The following is a 19,885-nucleotide window of genomic DNA, read 5'->3' as shown; positions in this document are numbered from 1 at the left end:
AAAAATTACTTATTTTTATTTTTATTTTAAAATCCAACTCCCATCAACCAAACATGCTTTAAAAAGATTGTAGGTCAACAAGCAATGTTGGCCGCGTGCATATCAATTTTTGCATAGGCCACGACGGAGAGATTGGTAGATCCAAACCTTGTCTTCTTCATTGTTTTTGCACCTTTCAAACTCTAGGTGACTTCTCCGGGCTTTAAAAGAAATACATAAAATTATCAAATTTCAAGAGTCAAGCAAGGAAGGATCCAAATATAATTTTCCCAGCCTATATATGTAACAAATCAGCACCGTTTTAGAGCACTGCAAGGAGTGGAACAGGAAATGCTCAAAATTGCCTGAAGAGAGAATGGTAATGATTGTTTGTATCAAACTATTGTACAAAAGCTTTTACCAAAAAAAAAAAAAACTAACTATTGTACATAAGTGGTAAGTGGCTATATGGCGTTTCTCCTTATTAGTTTGACTGTTCTAGTTACAAGGCTGATCACAAAAATCCAGATCCTTCTTCCTGTACATTTCTCCCACCACAGCCGCTAATCTTACTTGGACCGAGCTCGGTACTGGTCTGTGAGTGCATCTCCGCCAGCTCCCTTACTCGTGACAGAATGGGTGTTGGTATTGGGACGGAAGTATGCTTCCGGGAATTCTTGGCCTGAAGACACAACAGAAGAGAAATAAGAAATAAATCAAGAAATTAAATATTTCTCTCTCTTCACTGTTCTCCGAACCATCACAGGGATGGGGTTTAATTGGATACTCTGATCTCCCCAACCCCCCGCCAAAAAAATGAAAAAACCAAAGTTGCTGCTTATCTGACCCCTTTGTCTGAAGGACCTTGTGCCAAGCTTGCTCTCAGCAGGTTCCGCCACTTATCCTGAAAACAGAAACCATCAGAATTGCATTAATTAGAGTTCAATGCTCTATAATATGGAGGCTTTCATCTTATTTCAAACTGTGAGGAAGATAGCCTTGTGAAATACCAGAAACTTAACAAGTCTGATTGAAGATGCAGGTTATTGGCATGAAAATGAGCTTACCTTAAGATCAACAGAGGTGCGATAAGAGTAAGAGGCAAAGGCCAGCCTTCTAATTTCAGACCACCTACCAGCTCCATATCTAGCTACTCCTTCAACTAACTTCAAACCTCACCAAGAGTCCAAGCACGATGATGCTTCCTTCGAACACCACCTTTTGATGCTGGCTCAGTATCGGCATTGCCATCTACATTATCTCCAGCAGCATCAAACTCTTCAAGCCCTAGATCATGCTCATCATCACCGTAAATTGTTTCTGCATCCCTTTTTTCTCTCTCATCAACAAAGTTCTGCAGCTAAAGATGTTGGTTAGAATGTTAGAACTCTTTATACTTCTTGGACAGTTATTCCTCATATTGAGATTTGTTAAATATGGAGTTTTAAGTGTTGATATGCCAATAAACATGTTCAGAATTAAATAAAAAATATAAAACCAATGAGTAAATACTAAAATAAGAGTTAAAAAATAAAAGATCTATAGAGATCATCACATATCCTCAAACATATCAGCATATTTTGCATAGTTCTTCTGCTACATATACTAGATCATATTCAGATTATATAAACTATTGAGAATTGATAATAATCGAATTTCCTAAGTAGAAGAAAATCATCTCAGTTGTTAATGCAAAAATACTGACACACTGATGGTTCTTAATTCAAACAGGCATTTCAACAACCTTGTTAGCAACTATATAAAGCCATTAAATATACATACTAACAGGGGAGACACGTCACATGGTCAGGTACTATAACACTCTGCTAGCAACAACAAAAAAATCATGATAAAAAACAAGACTATCAAGAGAGACAAACTACATGTTGGGTTGAGTATCATCCTACCAGCTGTGTAATATGCATAGGTGGAGCTCTTGCTTTCTTTACTCTGCTTCCACCTTCACTATTTTGTTGCAAGGCAGGAATCCCAAGAGCTGTTTTAACCAGGTTGGGTGCTATGCCACCAGGATGGTATTTCTGCCAATTGTCACAAATATTATAGAAAACAAGGTTACTTCTTTTCAGGGAGAGCAAGGAAAAAATATGAATCACTATGTCAGATGTTCTTAAGGGGAAAATAACAAAAATTAAGCCTCTGCAAAGTCCATATGATCCAGATGAATATTTTTAGGAACATTATATTCATATCCTCATCTCATCATCTGTCATTAGTAAACCTACATTTCTTTATAGTACTTACCCTTCCAGTGTAGATATGGTGCAAAGCGACATACCGTTATTGGTTAATATTATACAACATAACTTACAATTTCGAAAAAGGACCAGTTGCACACATTTTTTGAGCATCTAAAAGGATACAAAATTACACATCACATTTTCCCCTCAAATCATCTTCATCACCAATGACATCAAAAAGAACTTGCCTAGACTGATTTGAAGCGAAGTCAACTTAGATTAAAAGAAAGAATAAATCGAGGAAACCATGAGTTTGTAACGGTTTTTCCTTGTTAAATAATCTCTTCCTGATAGAACTTTCCCATTTTTAGTTACTCCAACATGTTTCCAGATATTGCATCTTAGGATCTTTCATGGATCATTAGGGTGGCAATTTTAGCTGATCCATTGGGTACCCAACCCTCCCAACCCATTTAAAGGAGGAGGTGGTGATGGGTTTTAATTCTAATACCCGAAGCAGATTTGGGGTGGGTGCAGATAATGGCAAAGACCACCTTAAACCCAATATATAATCCTAAATAACCCTCCCTTTGCCCTAGCCCCGGTGTTCTACACTCCTCCCTTCAGCCGTTGTCCCGACAACCATCGAACAGTTTCTCATCTCCTCCATCATTGCACCCACTCTCCTCCCCAAGAACAAGGTCGCCTATTTCTTTCATGATAAGCCCATCATGCTCTTCGGTTGTGAGATCGACAAGCACTTGGTTCTGTTCGCCCACGTCATTGTGACAATTGTCGCCCTCATATTCACCCATGTTGGATTGAATGTCTTGGTATCGCTGATCATCAGCACCATGATCGTGGGGTTGCGCGCTGTGTTTTGGATTATGAAGGACCTCTTTCTCGATGAGCAAGAAGCAGCAGATGGGGGATTGCTCCAGGTTGTTGGTAGTCCGATGCAGATGAGGGATTGCTCCTGGTTGTCAGTAGTCCGATTCACAGCGCATATGGCTGAGTGTGATTCTTATTTCCAATGGCTTCTAGAGATTGTCGATTGATTTGTATTGCTCACGAGAGGTCTAGCCAATGGTTTTGAAGCAAGTTTTCCTGCCCATGTCTCGAAAAGTTCAATTTCTGGATGAGATTGACTGCATCGCCATCCTAGGATAAGAGATTGTGATAAATTGCATTGGGAAGGTTGTATCTACTTCTCTTTCATCTGATCCTAAATGTTTTGGCCCTTATTCCTCACCTTTTTAGATATCTTTGTAAATGTTTTTCTTCAAAACAAGATTGAATTTGAGGCACCATGGTTTTCATTTTTTAAACAAAAAAATGAGAAAGAAAGTCAGATTCATCTGTTTCTCATGAGCAACTTTCATGCCATTCAATGTTGAAATGACTCTAAGTTCCATAATTCTATTGAAATCTAACCTTTCTTTTGATGCAAAATGTGTGGTTGAATGTATTGATCAAATTGTCGGAGCAAGCGCCTTTCTATCTGTGTTAGTTATTCTTGTTGAGGTTGTTTGCAGATTGCTTGACACACTTTTAGCCCATTCCCTTTTTATCTCTCTGTGTTCTGCCTCTTGCAGTGGATGAGTATGTTAAAATAGGACATCAATAGGCTTTTGGAAACTGTTATGCTCTTAAATGATATTGGAAAAAGATTTTGCTATTTCCAGTGTTATTGATAGCGGTTACTTAAGATCTAAACCACCCACCCCCTAAAACACCCCCCCAACCCAAACCTAAATGGATGTATGGTGCTTATCTTCAAGCCATGTTCGCTTGATCATCATAAGTGGCCATTTAGCCTTTTAAGCATCTGCTTGAATGTTAAAGTAGCAAATAACTTTATTTGACCATTGGAATCATGATCAATGCTAATTACCAATATATCGCCAGTATAACAAATGATTAGAAATACTTAATATACTTGTTAACACTATCTCATGTTTTGACTGTGTTTTTATTTCATTTAATTTTGTTTCCTTTCGAGACTTGCATAGGTTTTTGCCTAAATATATCCGATCAAAAGCTTTTTGTCTGGTAAGCATCATATTCCATCAATTATATTGGTGAAGAAAGGCTTTGCTCCTTTGACCAATTGACTGACTAAATCACATGGATTCTTTCTCATCCTCTCTAAATTTCTCTCTCCCTGAAGAAATAGAGCATGTTGAAAACTTGGTTTATGATCTTCTTTTTAGACTCTTATTTTGTTTAATGCTATGGAAGTTCAGAGATTTACTTTTATATTATTTTTATTTGTTTAATTTGCATGTAAAAGAAAAAATAATTGCAAATTTACCCGAACCGCCACAATCCACCCCGCTACTCTACCAATCCACCCCACTGCGAGGCAGGTATGGAGAAGGTATGGGTACAAGGTTTCTAATTGTGAGGCAAGTACAGATATTGGCCTACCCAACCCATTGCCATCCCTATAAACCATTAATTGAAAGAACAAATTATTTGGTTCACTTAGATTTAAAAAAAAAAAATGTCATCCTTCATCATATCCTAAATTTAAAAGGTCCTTAATAACACTACCTATGTCCATTCAAACAGATTGAAATTTTGATAAGTTGTGGGGTCACAATGATCTAACAATTCCACGAAATAAACCTTGCATCAATGAAATTTATCATTGTTATAACTAACAAACTGAAAGGGGACAAAAGAACATATATCTAGAAATATTCTTTGGCTTTGGCTCCATTAATCATAATTTTCATGAAATAGATGAAACAATTCACATGGGCACATGCATTTCAGGGAAAAAGAATCAGATCAACTAGCCAAAAATAATTGAAAATAAAAGGTACTTTCTAAGAAATGAAGTTTGCCATCGAAGTCAGAACACTGTTTAGGGCTATTTCTGCAAGGCCAGCCTGTATAGAGGCATAGCAACTGACCAACTAGACATCTTCACCCTGCATTAAACGCCCAAGCCCTTTTGTGTATCAAGGAAGATGACTAGGATAATAAACCTAGTGAAAACAAGAAAGATGATTAGGATAACAAACCTAGTGAAAAGCATGTCACTCAGGAATAGACAAACCTTCAAAAGAAGATGCTTATTAATCAGTTGCAGAAGGAATCTTGCATTACATGGTAAAGAAAAAAAATCGTGTCTACTCTTAAAAGCCCTAAAGGTCAAGTTAATGAGCTAAGGAATTCTCAAGGAGTATAACTTCACGATCCAGTATGTTGAGACTTCAATTCTCATGCAAACTATCTAATGGCACCCAAAAAGGCTACCAATGGCTATGTAGCTCTACTTTTAAACTTACAACCACTTCAACCTAATATCTACTTCTGAAGAGCTTATAAGGCATTTTTGTTCCACCAATTTGTGTCGCCAGTGTTCCTATTATCAATCCTGTCCCTTCTCTTTCATAATCCTTCTCAGCCCCACTTCTAACCTTGCTCTGTCCTCAATTAAAAATATAGAAAAGTTTAACCAGTCAAAAGAAAGCTTAGGTAGATACAAAGATGCCAGTCTAAGTTGCAGTTGCATCATCGTTATAGTTAAAGCCATATTCTATCATTGTTTTCTATAACAACTGTTATAATGGTCACAGGCAAGGTTTCAAGTCCTGATGCAGTGCACCTGCTGGCCACCAGCCATGACAGATATGCTGCACATGCACCACACCATTCCAAAATCATAGAACTTTGAAAAAAAATTAAAAATCTTTCCAATTACAGCCAGATAATTCCACAGTATAAGTTATAACACTGTTAAAAATAATATGAAAATAGTTTCTGAAGCTTTGAGCCAAATAACAGAGTTCTATAATGTTATCACAAATAATATCAGGTTCAAAGGCCAAATTATCATAGTGATAACACTGTTATAAAAGTTAAAATTGTGTCCTATATGTTATTACTGAATATCAATAAGGCACAATTTGGTCATAGCGATGATTCACTGAATATCATCAAAACATGAAACTTTGTTCCTTGGTCAACTCTACCTAAAGTTTAATAGACATAACTGTAGAAAACGAAATGTGTAAGGACAAAAGATTAACAGTGATGAAGATGTGATCAACAACATACAGGAAGCAGATTTTTTAGGGGTAAGATAGGTTTTCTTTATTTTAAAGAAAAACAATATAAATGTTAGTGTTTCAAATTGAAAAATAGTATAGGTTTTCTTGTTTATTTTAAAGAAGAACACCAAACAAATTGAAGAAAGAAGAAGATTATGGGTGGTGAAGCAAAAATAGTGGGGGTGTGGATTAATGGAAGGATGTGTGTGTGTGTGTGTGGTGTGTGTGTGTGTGTGAGAGAGAGAGAGAGAGAGAGAGAGAGAGCAAAAAAATAAATGATATATTGTTCCAATGTGTATGGTCTATGAAACACCTCAATAACAGCATCAATTGGTAATGACCAAAGTCTTCTAGCGATCAAAAATAAACTATGGTAAAGCATGAATGGAGTAACAAATAAGCAAGTAATATCAATTTTTATCATGAATGATAGCAACTTGCTGCAATACTAAATATTACCCAAAGCTTGCTTGCCAGGTTTAAGTCAGTAGTTTACATACCATGAGAGACACAAAATTCTTCCTTGGGCGCCCTCTTCTCACCCTGGAGACGTATGGTACCTGAATACCAAATCCTCCTAGAGAGTCCAGCCTAGTGGAAAAGCTTGTGCCACAGGAACCAATATCATGAACTGGCCTGATCTGAGATTTTGGAGAGGACTGGCCATGTCCAGAATTTTTGACCGAAGACAACAATCTAGCAGAACACTCCCTCGTCTCAAATTCTGAAAGTTCTTCGATGTACCGCCTCGTAGGCTTCCTCACCCTTTTGGAGGCAAACTGCTCCATTTGTAGATCTTCATTCTTCTCATCATATTCTGAAAGAGGTTTTCCAAGCCGCTTGCCGGACACTTGCTGGTCTTCGGTTTGGTTAGTAAGGCTAGTTGGTAAATTATGGAAATTACCATCTGTTGGATCAGTAACTTGATCTGAGGGCAAAGAACCAGCTTCAGTCTTAGATTTTTGCAACTTGGATGGTTCTTCTTTCACTTCCTTGAGAACTATTTTATGATCTTTGATCACAAAACTTGTTGTTGGAACATCACAGGAGTTAGTTAGTCCCATTGTAATCCGTCGCTTAAGCCACAATTTGTCTTTGACAGAAGTCTGACGGCCAAATGTAGCTCTGAAAGCTTCCTGAAGCTCTCTTATTGACAGATTATCTAAGCAGATCTCCCCTTTTAGAATAGAAAAATCAGGCATTGAACTAGTGCATGTTCCAGAAACTGTTGAACTACTAATGACTGCCTCATTTGCAGGTCCTGAGTGTGTTTCTGCACCTTCTAATTGAACACTCTGGCTGCCATTTAAAGCCATAGAAGAAGGAGCAGTTTCCATTGAAGTATTCTCAGGTTGGAGCTTGTGCTTGCAGGCTTGTGTCCCATTGCAACCGTCAAGAGTCTGATGATTTGCATCCATACACTTGGTACAATGATTTAGAGACTCAGACGACAACCGCAACCTCTCTTCCTGTTTAACCTTTTGCAACATCACCTCTATATACTACAAGATAGAATTTAAACAAAAAAGACAGAATAGAAAGGAAAACATGGACTCAGAAAACAAAAGGCAATCTTCAACTTCATAACCAACTATATACGAATAAAGTGGTGAAGGATGATGAACTATTAACAATATGAGAAGTTGTAGCATGTACATGCGTAATTGTCAAATGTATTAAAACTAAAGAATGTCTAGCTCATGGTCATAGTAATTATAAAAGATCAGTTGACAATTATGTTATCTTTGTTAATCATCATTACTCTCTTTTGTAGCATGGCATAGAGACCAGTCAAAACAAAATATACTGGATGAAAGATCTAGAACAGCTAGTCCAGTTATTAAAAGAATCCAAAACATTACAGGTCAATTCCAATAGCCATAGGCATTTGCTAATGCAGTGCCAGTACAATAATGAAGCACCAATCTTTTCTGGAGATGCCTCAACTAATACTGATAACAACCTCCACTCATACCGGTAACAACATTACCTAGTGCTGCTTATATTAACAGCAGTTATTATGTCCAGACAAATTGCAAACATCTGCAAACAATACTAATTTCTAGGTTTTTATGATTTCATAGTTTTGATTCATCTTCAAATTGATGAGTTTTATATGAAGAAATGGAGTCAGTACAAAGCCAGGTCAAGCACAATTGTGTCAGCAGAACCATATGGGCCAAAAGCTTGCTGAAAAAGTAACAGGTCTAATGAAAATCTATTTGAATTTTTGACTTTTAATAAGATGATAAACTTTCCAAATGTTTTGAAAAGTAAAGCATAAATAGAAATCTGATCAAGAAAACATGTGGGGCTGACCAGGAATTTCAACAAACTCTTCTTCTTTCCACTGAAGCGCATGGAATAGCTGATATAACACGAAGAATAGTTTGTTGTGATTCATTGGAAAGGGCCCAACAACTTTAAAATAAAGGAAGTGGCTATTTTGTTCAGAGGAAATGACAAGGAGAGACTGAATTTCAGATTTTTCGGTCACGATGATGGAAAGCACTTTCTTATGAGAATAAAATGTGCCATATTTCCACGTGTGGATAAATTAAACCACAATAACTCAATCATCTCCATGTTGGCACTGTCACATATGCAAAGTGAGAGGAATATGTGGCCCACTCTCGAGTTGCCACTCAACATAAAGAGAATGGAAGTGGAGGTTCCTTGAATTACTTTTGTCCTCAAAGAAAGCCCAAAAGAATAAATGGAAATTAGATTAGCTTAATTTCTACATGTTGATTGATGTGTCCAAGCTGAAGATTGGCACTTCAAAACCTCAAAGTGGAAGACTACACTTCAAGTGAGGCCAAAACAAACTCGAATATCCAAAAGGATAACAAAAAAATCTCGTTTAGAAGCTTCTATAGTATATACTAGACTCTACAGTCAAAACAAAACAAGTATCAAATGAGTGCGAGCCAATTTGAACCCAACAGACACTAGCTGACATGCCTAGGTACTCACAAGCAATCCAATCTAAAGGCAACAGCTGTACCTGCAATTTCGACAACATAAGCAAAATTTTGGAGACGCTAGATCACATTGCAATAAAGATGGAAGTGCCAGTGGGACTTTCTTCTCGGTGTCTCAAATTCCCATTAAACTCTTACTTTCCCTCATCAACCCCATCAAAATGATAGTTTCCCCTTCAAATATGTTGTCCTTTTTTATCCTGTTTGATCTTCCTAAAATTGATGTCTTCAAAGATACTACATCTGTTTCTCATTTACTTTTTGCGTATAAAGCAACAATTTTTATGTTATACAATATGATCTAGTGCAATCTCATGATTTCTTTGATTTAATTTATTACTCCTCATGAGAATCTTCTAGATTTCTAAACCCTAGTCTCTTATTATACTACTAAATCATCTCCAAGACTGGCCATCTATTACCCTTGCTTTTCAAAGTGATGTTCACATCTTATTTTGTAGCCATTTTCAGTTCATTTCAACGTGGAGTGGAGTAGATCTTTGCTCCAATTACAGCATTCCCAAGGTATCCAATTAATTTAAGACAAATGTTTGATCTGATTTACAACCAATAAAAAATTAAAAAATCAGCAACTCTATGTATGCTTAATAGAAAGATAAAAATATTTAATTTTCTTTTTATACTCAGGCTGCATTCAGAAGGTTCGGAGCCATGAATAGCAAAAAGAGCCTTTCCAAACAAATGAAATGCAACCAAAAATTTTATTGATAAATGATCAAATTAAATCATCCAAATGAATGATCATTTATCAAAGAATAACTCTGGTTATCAAGTGACTGAATAATATGGATCAATTTACTTACAGTACTTAGTTGAAATTGACAAAAGTATCTAATAAATTATGAGTTCAAAAGATCTATTTAGCATAAAGAAAAATATTCCTTGCTCGCTATTACCAAGAAGTCAGATTTGTAGTTTTAAATGGTAAAAAACATTTACACTTATTGATGAATCCATTATTTGCATTAGTTACTAAAAATGAGAGGGTATAAATGCAAAACTGACCCGAACAGACTGGTTCAGAGTGTTACCATACTAAACCAGTGCAAAACCACATCGGTTTAGTGGTTCCATACTGGAACCAGTCCGTACACGTCCGAACTGAGTGGAATTGTCCGGTACCATGATGAAAAGTGAAAAAACAAGAGGAGGAGCCGTCTCAATACGGGATGCATACCATACCATACCGAACCAACAATTTATTGGTACGGTACCAAGTACCAAGATTATGGAGCTTGGTATAAAGTGTTGCCAGATTGCCAATATAAGACCCACAGATTGAGACAAAGCGTCTAAAACAAAATATGATCTGAACTCTGAAGCATTCCAATAGATTTACCAATATGATGACATTTACAAGAGTATGAATTTCTTCTTGTAATGTTTATATCTTCATTCAAATACTGACTCCATGTGTATAGTCAATACTAATTGCCTTCTATATTGATATAGTTATAGCAAAGTTTACTGAAAAATTGGATGTCCTACAAGGTTGAGACATGCACGTGGTTCACCTATTACACAAATCCTACCACAAAATTTGTGCAATTAAACTGTAGCAGAATAAGTGTCTATACATCCGTATTTGGAAAATCCAGCCAACATTAAAAGAAATAGTTTACATTAAACTGAGAGACCAGGAAGTCAAAACGTTGTCACTATAACTGGAAACTACACTTTTAAGAAGTTTGAACCTATCTGCATTGTCTTCCAGTATTATCACTCAAGATTTCAATGGGGAGGGAATGCGTTGTGGAGATCGGAGCTGTAGGGTGATATGATGGAGGACATGACATAATCAGAAAACAGTTTAAAGATTGATTCATAATATTAAAAATCATAATGTATACCAAGTGTGAAAGCGCACCTCAAGCCTGGCATTCAATTCTTGTGAATCAACTTCAGCATTTTTGGCTTGTGAAAGTCCTGACACAACAGCTTGATGAGATACGAGCTTCCTTAATGAAGTGAGCAGCAAGTGACAAGCAAAAATTCAAGACTAATGTGGACAGATAGCAGGCATTTTTAGTCTCTATTAGTGAATACTAAAGACTCAACTTTCATAAACAATATATAAAGTCATATATGACAGAAACCGATAGAAGCAAAAACCATAAGGCTCATTTGAACACAAGCATGCACATTGCTTGCTCGACTGCCCTACATTGCAGCAATTATAGCTGTAAGGATATATTTTAGTCTCCACTGGAGCCAAAAGCATTGAACTACCTTCTTATGATAGGTCAAGTTATGTGCAATTCTGCAAATTCATGAAACCGACCCCTAAGGATAACAAAAATGAGCCATTTTTTGAAGCAATTATTATTAATTTTGATTAGTGTTGTTTGGTTGGGGCTGAAAAGGCAAGGACAGATCATGGGAGGTGGGCATTGCTTCCATTGGCCTAGAGACTGGTACATGATTAACCAAGGTTCGTTATACCGACACCCACTGCTCTCCCCGTATCTTATCGGTATGATACAATATTGTTGGTATAATATGGTGTGCACAGTGTACCAACTACCAACACAGTATTTTATCACTCCCAGGCATGGTACCTGATGAAACCAAGTGGTACAGGTCACTACAACATAGAATTGGGCAGCATGGGGTGGTTCCACTCAGTTGAGACCAGTTTTACTCATATACCTAACCAAACCTCAATATCGAGCCAATACCTTTGGAAGTCCAGCTAGAAATGCAACATGATGAAACATACTGAAGCTAACCTAATAGATGTGAGCCTGCTGTGAATTAACAATTTTTGTGCAATTCGTTCTTCAATGCATCCCTTTCAGTCTTCAGGATCAAACTACATGATTTCAAGAACCAACAGAATTGAGGCTAATTACCAATACTATCTTATCAACCAGCTTTATCATCCTCAATGCTCAGACTGAGATAAATATTATTTAAGCTGTCAAACATGTGAAAACCAACTGGAGATCATGACTGAGTTCCTCATCTTATAAAGCAAGGAATATTTTGTAGCTCTTCTGGCCATTAGTGCTTTTGCAGCATCAGACAGTCCTCTCCCAGTTCTGAAAATTAGGGCTGCAGTTATAAGAATATCTGACCAAGAGGGTGCTACTAGAAATACTACTGCTTTGTCTTTCTTCTTTAATTCCTTTCCCCCTATGGTTCTGAATCTCCTATTTCATGGTTTTACTTGATTGGCTTTGCAACATTTATAGCCACGATCCTCTGATTCTTGCAGTCCCCCAATGATGTTAACTTATTGGAAACCAAAACACATTCAGCCAGGGACCAAATCAATAAAATGGTAAACGCACATTAAAATGGGAAAATTCAATGTTCATTGGGATATGGCATGGTGTGTGAACAAACATGCACTTATGCTCATGCAAGCACATGCATTCACGCACACACATAAAGACACATATGAAAGGAAAATAGAGACAGTAAATGCGAAAGAGACATATTAATTTAACTCAACCAAGAAACAGATGGTGCAAAACATATAAATTTAAAATTATAATATATATCAGCAATATTAGATAACTGTTAATTGGATTTGCTCTGTGAGTCGTATATATTTTGAAAATCAATATATTAAATGCTGATATATTTGCAAAACTTCATCTCTTTAGAATATTTAAATGCAACTTAACATGGAACAAAATTTGGTTAGGCATGAATAGGCAGCATTAGATTGAATTGGTCTGAATCAGAAGTTTCACACTGTTTCCGGCCTGAAAATTGGTTGGTTGAAGCTGATCCATGGGTTAATTACGTAATTATTTGATTACATGTAATAATTTTGTTTTGACTTGGTTAATTCACACTACTTTTTTCTAATCATTGTTTCTCTTTCTACCAGTGTATCTCTGTGTCTGTAATCTCTCTAGAAAGGAGATACAATGAAAAGGCAAATCAATTCAAAATATTACACATATCATCATTCAGAAACAGCAAAGGTTCCAATGGAATCTAAAGTATTAAAGTAAGTCATAGATAACCCTTGAAAGAAAATCTGCATAGGAACTTAGTAAATCAAGTTCTTTTTCCTACTGACACAAAGTTCTAGAAAAAGGACAGCATGATTAAAAATAAGAAACAGAGCCTCCACAGACACTTTTGCAATTGTCTAAATGAGGATGGGTGAGACCATGTCTGGCACATAATGAAGTTCCATTCTATTCTGCATTGCGGGACCCTGAGGGCCAAACTAGATCTATTATCCTTATGAATAGGATAATAAAGTGCTAGTTTGGACTTAAAAAACGTATATATTAAACACTACAAGGGTGTGATGCCACACATATCCAATCAAATCAATCAACCACCAGTCAGTGGGACAACTTTTCTTAAGAGTAAACAGAAATGAAGTTCAAGATGCTTTACTCACTGGTATATACCAGTCAGAAAAGCCTGACACCAAAAATCATGTTCGCCATGTTTCCCATAGAAAGAAGAGAAAAAAGGAAACTTTAACTGAACAAATGTATAAATGATGGACCAGCTGTAACTTCTAATCTTGAAGCATAGCAGTTCATTACTCAATCTAACAATTTCTATTTGAATTGTTCGTATATTCAAAAGAGTATCCTTTGTTACTTTAATATGACCTATATTCAGTGTTTTAAAAGGCAGCTGCCGTATGCGGGTGGTCAAGGGACCGCACGCATAATGCATGTGCAGGTTGCAGACAGCATATGCATACTGCATAAGTGGGTGAACATACAGTAATTATTTTTAAATATTTAAAACAACAAAAAATACTGTAAATAGTAAATACAATAAAAACAACAAAACAACAGTAATATTTTCTCATATAAGCAATAGCAATAATTATGATATAATTAATATATTAACATTATTAATACCTGTATCAAGCCTGTGAAACTCTCATACAACATAAACACCAATTTGAACCCGCTCTAAATCCATAAAACCCACATGAGAGCAGGCTATAGAATGGGCCCAAAATGTTAAGCAGGCCACATGCACAGCCGCACAATGCTAAGAAGGTTGAATATGTGGCCACACAATGCTCAGGCATTTGGAAGTAAACTATTCTAGCTTGAAATAGTAGATTAAGATTTTTAAACCAATCAACCCTGACAGAAATTGAGGTTTCTCATTAAAATGCTTAGTTAACAAAGAGATTATTTGGATGTTGCTTTGTAAGTTGGAGGCAACAAATCAAGCACGTTCAAATGTGTTGAGTATGAGAAATGCTTTTGGTTGTAATTTCAAGCAGCTCATCATTTGACTTCCAGAATATATTTGACAATTGCTCCCTTAAAATCTTATGAATAAAAGTGTTGCCAAATAAAAGGGCTAAGAGAGATATGCATAGGCTAGAAGGTAGATATGATAACTGAACCTTCAATGACTTGAAATAACCAAAAATCTGATGCAAACTCAATTAGTAAAAAGGTGTGCTGCATTCAAGGCGAGAAACTTATGGGTTAATTTTGAGGAATTATTTCTTAATTAATTATAAGAAGCCAACTGCCACAGAAATGAAGTTAGAAACGGTATATCCAAACTACACAACAGATTTTGTGAAATATTTCAAAATTATTCCTTTTTGAAGCAGACAATGCAGCATAATGCAAACAGTGTTTCATAATATAATACTTACAAACAAGGGGAAAAAAAAAAGCTATTTACGATCAGCACATGCCACATACTCATAATAGGGAAAGGAAGAAAGCACAATGGTGGAGAATGTAGCAAGAGATAAAATAACCGAAGCAACATTAAATGAACTCTATGTCTTTGGCATATACTTTAGACACTGAGTAGCCAGAACTTTCTATCTAGTTTATCAAGACTCCCACTAGCTCTGAATACTGCATGCCTTTCCAATCCCTCACCCACATCATAATACTTTCATCCCCAATTTCGTCTGGAATTTCTTATTAGTAGCATACTCTTTCCTTGTCTAACCTAGATCACACCATTGACTATTAGTTGTCTAATTTGTTTCTGAGAAAAGCAACCATATAGAAGTAGATCCAATTATCCAAATACTAATCTAATAGTGGCCTAAGGACTGGTTTCCATCCTTTTTTTTTTAGCAGACTCTTCTCACTTCTCAGGGTCTCGTGCTTAACATATTTTCTGAAATCACCATGTGGTGTTCCAGCAATTGCACCCTAGAAACTGATTTCTTTTTTCTCTCTCTCTCTTTTAACAGACTATTCTCACTTCTCAGGGTCTCACACTTACCATATTTTCTGACATCACTGCATGGTGCTTTTCTCTTCCTTATTTTCGGAATAGACTCTTCCAATTCTCGGTCTCACACATACCATATTTTCTGAAATCATGGTGCGTGTGGAGCAATTGCACCCACTTTGGAAACTAAGCCCAAAGAAGAAGAAGTGATTTTCATACTTATTTTTTATCAACAATTCCTTCCTACAAATCAAAGGGGGAATTAAAATGCCACAAAGAAGCAAAAGATTTAATAAATGTCTAATTATATATCAAAACAAGAAACAGATTATATGGCTATCTATTTCTAATTCTGACAGCCAGTTACCCCAGTTTAAAGTAACCAAAAATAAAATAAAGAGGAGAGAATTTCAATCATTTCCAAAAGAAACCGAAACTGGAGCAGCAGCATAAAACAAGTACACGGCCTATGCATCAGACAGAAGAAACTTGACATATCAAAGGAAGAGAGCATACAGGTCATACTTCAAAAGCACAAAGCCAAAATGACACTTTTAACAGCACGACGGCTACAGTCAAATCAAGAAGACAAGAATAATATAACAAGAGTATACACCCAAAAGCTATGTTAAAATACATGTATTGTAACTTGTAAGTGGACAAATTTCCCTGGTACGTAAGAGAAAAGTGCAAAAACAAGAAAAAGCAGGACATAACACCAATACCTTCAAAGTCAGATGTTTTAGAGGGCAACCCTTCATTAGAAACACATCCATCAAAATATTTTGTAGCTTCATCTGAAGCTAGTCCACTTTTGTCTTCCTCAAGCAGATGCTCAACCTCCATAACCTCGTCATCTGTAGCAGGAACTAACCTTCCATCTCCTTCAACCTGAAAACAAAAAAGCTAGAATATCAAAAGTGAAGACTATCTTGTCCATACCAATATTTATGACTAGCAGATGGATATGTATCTGAATGAACAGATTCACAAGCCTGCCAATAATAAACAGGAAAGAAAATGTTGATTGAAAATTAGAAGAATGAGAGGATTTCAGTGTAGGGTTTTCTGTTCTATTACCAAGATGATCACCAAATGAAACATGAAAGTGACTCAACACTGATCACTGTACTAAGCAAGGAAAGAGACTACTCAAACAGAACAAAAATGCAGATACTTGTTACCCCCCTTGTCCTTGATATCCTTCTGTTTCATTTTTGCCACCGCATGGCACATGAGTACCTCCCCTGTTCTTTCCAGGTCATGTCCAAACTTCTATCAGAACTAGTTTCATTTTCCACTAAAACCCAATCTAGAAATGTGGTTGGTTCAGGAGTTCTCGCCAAAACTAATTACGAGGCCAAATTTAATATATAAATATTTTGGTTTCCAAGTAATTGAATTTTTATTTATTTAAATGTCCAGGATCATTTTCTCCTTCTACATTTGGAATTTTGCAAGTTTTGAAAAATTTTAGAAGCAAGAGGACATTAGATTCCAAATAGATTGAGAGGAAATATATTTTTTTGACACATTTCTTGCTATTCAAGAGATTGAATTTTGTTAGAAAGTTGTAGTACTATATGTTGGATGACCAGTATTACAGTAGTCTAAAATAACTTTTTTAATCACTTCATTTCAAAATTCAATCTTCCAATGGTTTAAATGGAAATTATCAAAACAATTCTTGTAAGGTTCCAAAATCCAAAGTTCCAAACAATATAACATATTCTGAAATGATCCTTAATTTATAATTTATAGCTGATTTTATGTTTCTTATGTATTTCTTCTCTTAATTTCACTTGGATTTTTGAATTTCTTCATAATCTTAAACTACAACTACTTAAACTAGAGAAAAACAGCTGAAACAACCAAAAATACCTAAATGGAAAATCATCTGATCACAGCCAAAACCGAAAACCAAGCTGAGCTTTTGAACCTTATCTCCTACTCTGCACCTCCTTCACCCTAACACATCAGATAAGAGCATCTAAACCCAAAGATGAATTGTTTGCTCACATGGCTACTATCCACTGAGTGATACTAAAAACCTCAGCAATGTTTCCTCTATTTTGCTTCATGCAACAACCTCTGTACTCCTTGGATACTCTTCCCCAAGTTTGCAACTCTGTTATCTTACAAATACTGAAAGATAATTACCATCCCAATCAGAATTTTGGTTGTTAAAAAGAGGAAAAACACAAAAACCATACAAATCTCCATAATTGTCATTTTCACATTTACATTTTTGCATTCTCCTTCAAAAATATGTCAAAGTGCATGTGACAATAAAGACATCATCTCTGGAAACTTCTATCCATCTTCATCAATCACCTCTCTTGTGTTTTCTTTTGTTCATAACATGATGCAAAGTTGTTATCAAGTTTTTCTAAGCACCAAATTGGTAGTTTATACTATTGCAAAGGAAAGTTGACCATCATGACAGTCATTTAGTGACAAATATGAAATGACCGGATTTTTTATGAGTTACTATGAAGCTCCAGAAGGTGAATGCCAACTAACATCATGGGACAAAAATCCACGCAGTCCTAAGTTGGCTGGCAAGCAAGCTTAACATATAAATTCATGAATAAAAACTTATATGCTGATATTCAAGTTCTAAAACAGAGTTGCATTAACAAATATTTATAATTTAGCCACACACAGTATGTAGCTCAAGCTCCACAATTCCATGAGGCACAAAATAAATTCCAAGCATACTCATTTAATATTTACATCAGCATTTTGGTTCCCATAACTATGATGCGAAAATCCCTATCTAATTTCTTTAAACTGATGCCACAAGTGAACTACATCCACACAAAGTCTCAGTAAATTGTACTCAAATGATAACAAACAAGCAATGCAAACAAATACCCTGACAAGTTGGTAAACCACCGGATCGGAAGCAACGATCTTTCCAAAACCACTCTTTTGAAAATCACTCTCTTCAGTGTCCTTTTCCCCATCAACGGCTGTTCCCGTGGATAACTCCACCCCGGCCTTTCCAAAATCACTCTCTTCAGTCTCCTTCTCCCCATCAACCTGTATGTCAACGACTGTTCCCATGGAAAACTCCACCTCATGCAATTCAAATGAACGACTACTTAAACCAAAGAAAGAAAACATCAACAACTTCATAACAGTGTAAATTTCACAATAAAGGGAAAGAAAGGAATTGAGAATTATCAAGAATACACCAAATTAGCTTCACTAAGTGCAAGAACCAAACCCTAATTTCCAATTCCCACAGAAATCCACTACCAAATTCGATCAAATTCAACCAGCAACTCGCAAAGCTCGAATTCAGTCTCCCAAAACGTAATTTGCCATCAATTCACCAAAAAAATCGGGGAAAAATGACTCATCATGATTCCTTGAACTCACCATAGAACTGTGAACAGATCACTGAGGCGATCTCCTCGGCATTGGCTCCAACAATTCACGAATCAAAGAGAAGAGAACCGGCGATTTGAAAAAGGGAAAAAGAGGGAGCTAAGAAGTTGGACGCGGAAGGGGAGAGAGAAAGAACAGGGGATTCGAATCGAACGGATAGAGACGAGATAGACGGGGCGAGTGCGGAGCAGTTCATTCGTAAGAGTCGGGGCAAACGAGATTCGACGGTGGGGATGCGGCGGAGTGGGATTTGGATGGCTGGTGATCGCGAGGCGTTTGAAGAGGGCTCCTCCGGCACGCAAAGAGCGTCGAGCCCAAAAAGGATAGGGGCTCATTGTAAGAGAAATGAGGACGGGAGATGATTGGGGTAGGAATGTAGCCAATTGGAGCTTGTCCAGCTTGCGGACACTCGCATATAAATTTCTATGAGGGAGTTGGATCTGCTGCCAAGGTTGCTTGTGAAATGATCTCCTGTGGCTGTTTTGAATATAAAAATAAATTACAAAAAACCCCTCAGATTTGTCTTTATTACATTTTCATCCAGTAATTTCAAAAACCTATACTTCCACCCTCAGAATTAACGCCATTAGCCGAATCTTGTTAGAATGATAAAATGACCATTATACTCTTCGTAAATTAAAGCAATCCGGTCTCCTTTTTAACTTTTGTGGTTTTGTTTATTCCTATTCTCACCGTCTTCTCCTCTTTTTCTCTAAAATTAGGGTTTCTAACTAGAAATTCTAAATTTTTTTTATTTTGCTTTCGAATCACAGTAGGACCTTCGATTAACGAAGCACTTGCAAGCGACAAAAAGCCAACTACCTTTTCTTTGAGATATGGTATAGTTTTTTATATTTTTGTTGATGGATTTTGTTTTTTTACAAAGCATGCATTTTCCCCCCAACTGCATGCATGCCATCTCGATATATTGACAGAAATCTGCTAATATCTCTTCAATTTTGTTGCTTAGTGATAGAAATGTAGCGGGTTTCATTGGAATAGCTTAAAAGTAGTCACAGATGGTCTCCTTTCTCATATACTCTTGTAAATAAAGTTTTGTAAAAGTTTAGTAGGTGGTCCCCTTCCCATTTGT

At 36.4% G+C, this 19,885-nt stretch overlaps 1 protein-coding gene across 1 annotated transcript; it reads right to left on the bottom strand.

Annotated features, from left to right (window-relative positions):
* Positions 1-316: 316 nt before the first annotated feature.
* LOC105041815 (uncharacterized) lies at positions 317-19,116 on the bottom strand. The gene is given in 10 exon segments (XM_073253925.1): positions 317-661; positions 827-883; positions 1,047-1,153; positions 1,156-1,339; positions 1,887-2,018; positions 6,742-7,743; positions 11,114-11,172; positions 16,122-16,287; positions 18,274-18,499; positions 18,784-19,116. Coding segments are annotated over 9 exon segments (2,067 nt in total). The 5' UTR covers positions 18,466-18,499; positions 18,784-19,116; the 3' UTR covers positions 317-493.
* Positions 19,117-19,885: the final 769 nt, after the last annotated feature.

Source organism: Elaeis guineensis, chromosome 3, assembly GCF_000442705.2.
Source record: "Elaeis guineensis isolate ETL-2024a chromosome 3, EG11, whole genome shotgun sequence".
Lineage (NCBI taxonomy): Eukaryota > Viridiplantae > Streptophyta > Magnoliopsida > Arecales > Arecaceae > Elaeis > Elaeis guineensis.
The sequence above is the reverse complement of the archived record's forward strand: the minus strand, read 5'-3'. Positions and strand labels throughout refer to the sequence as shown.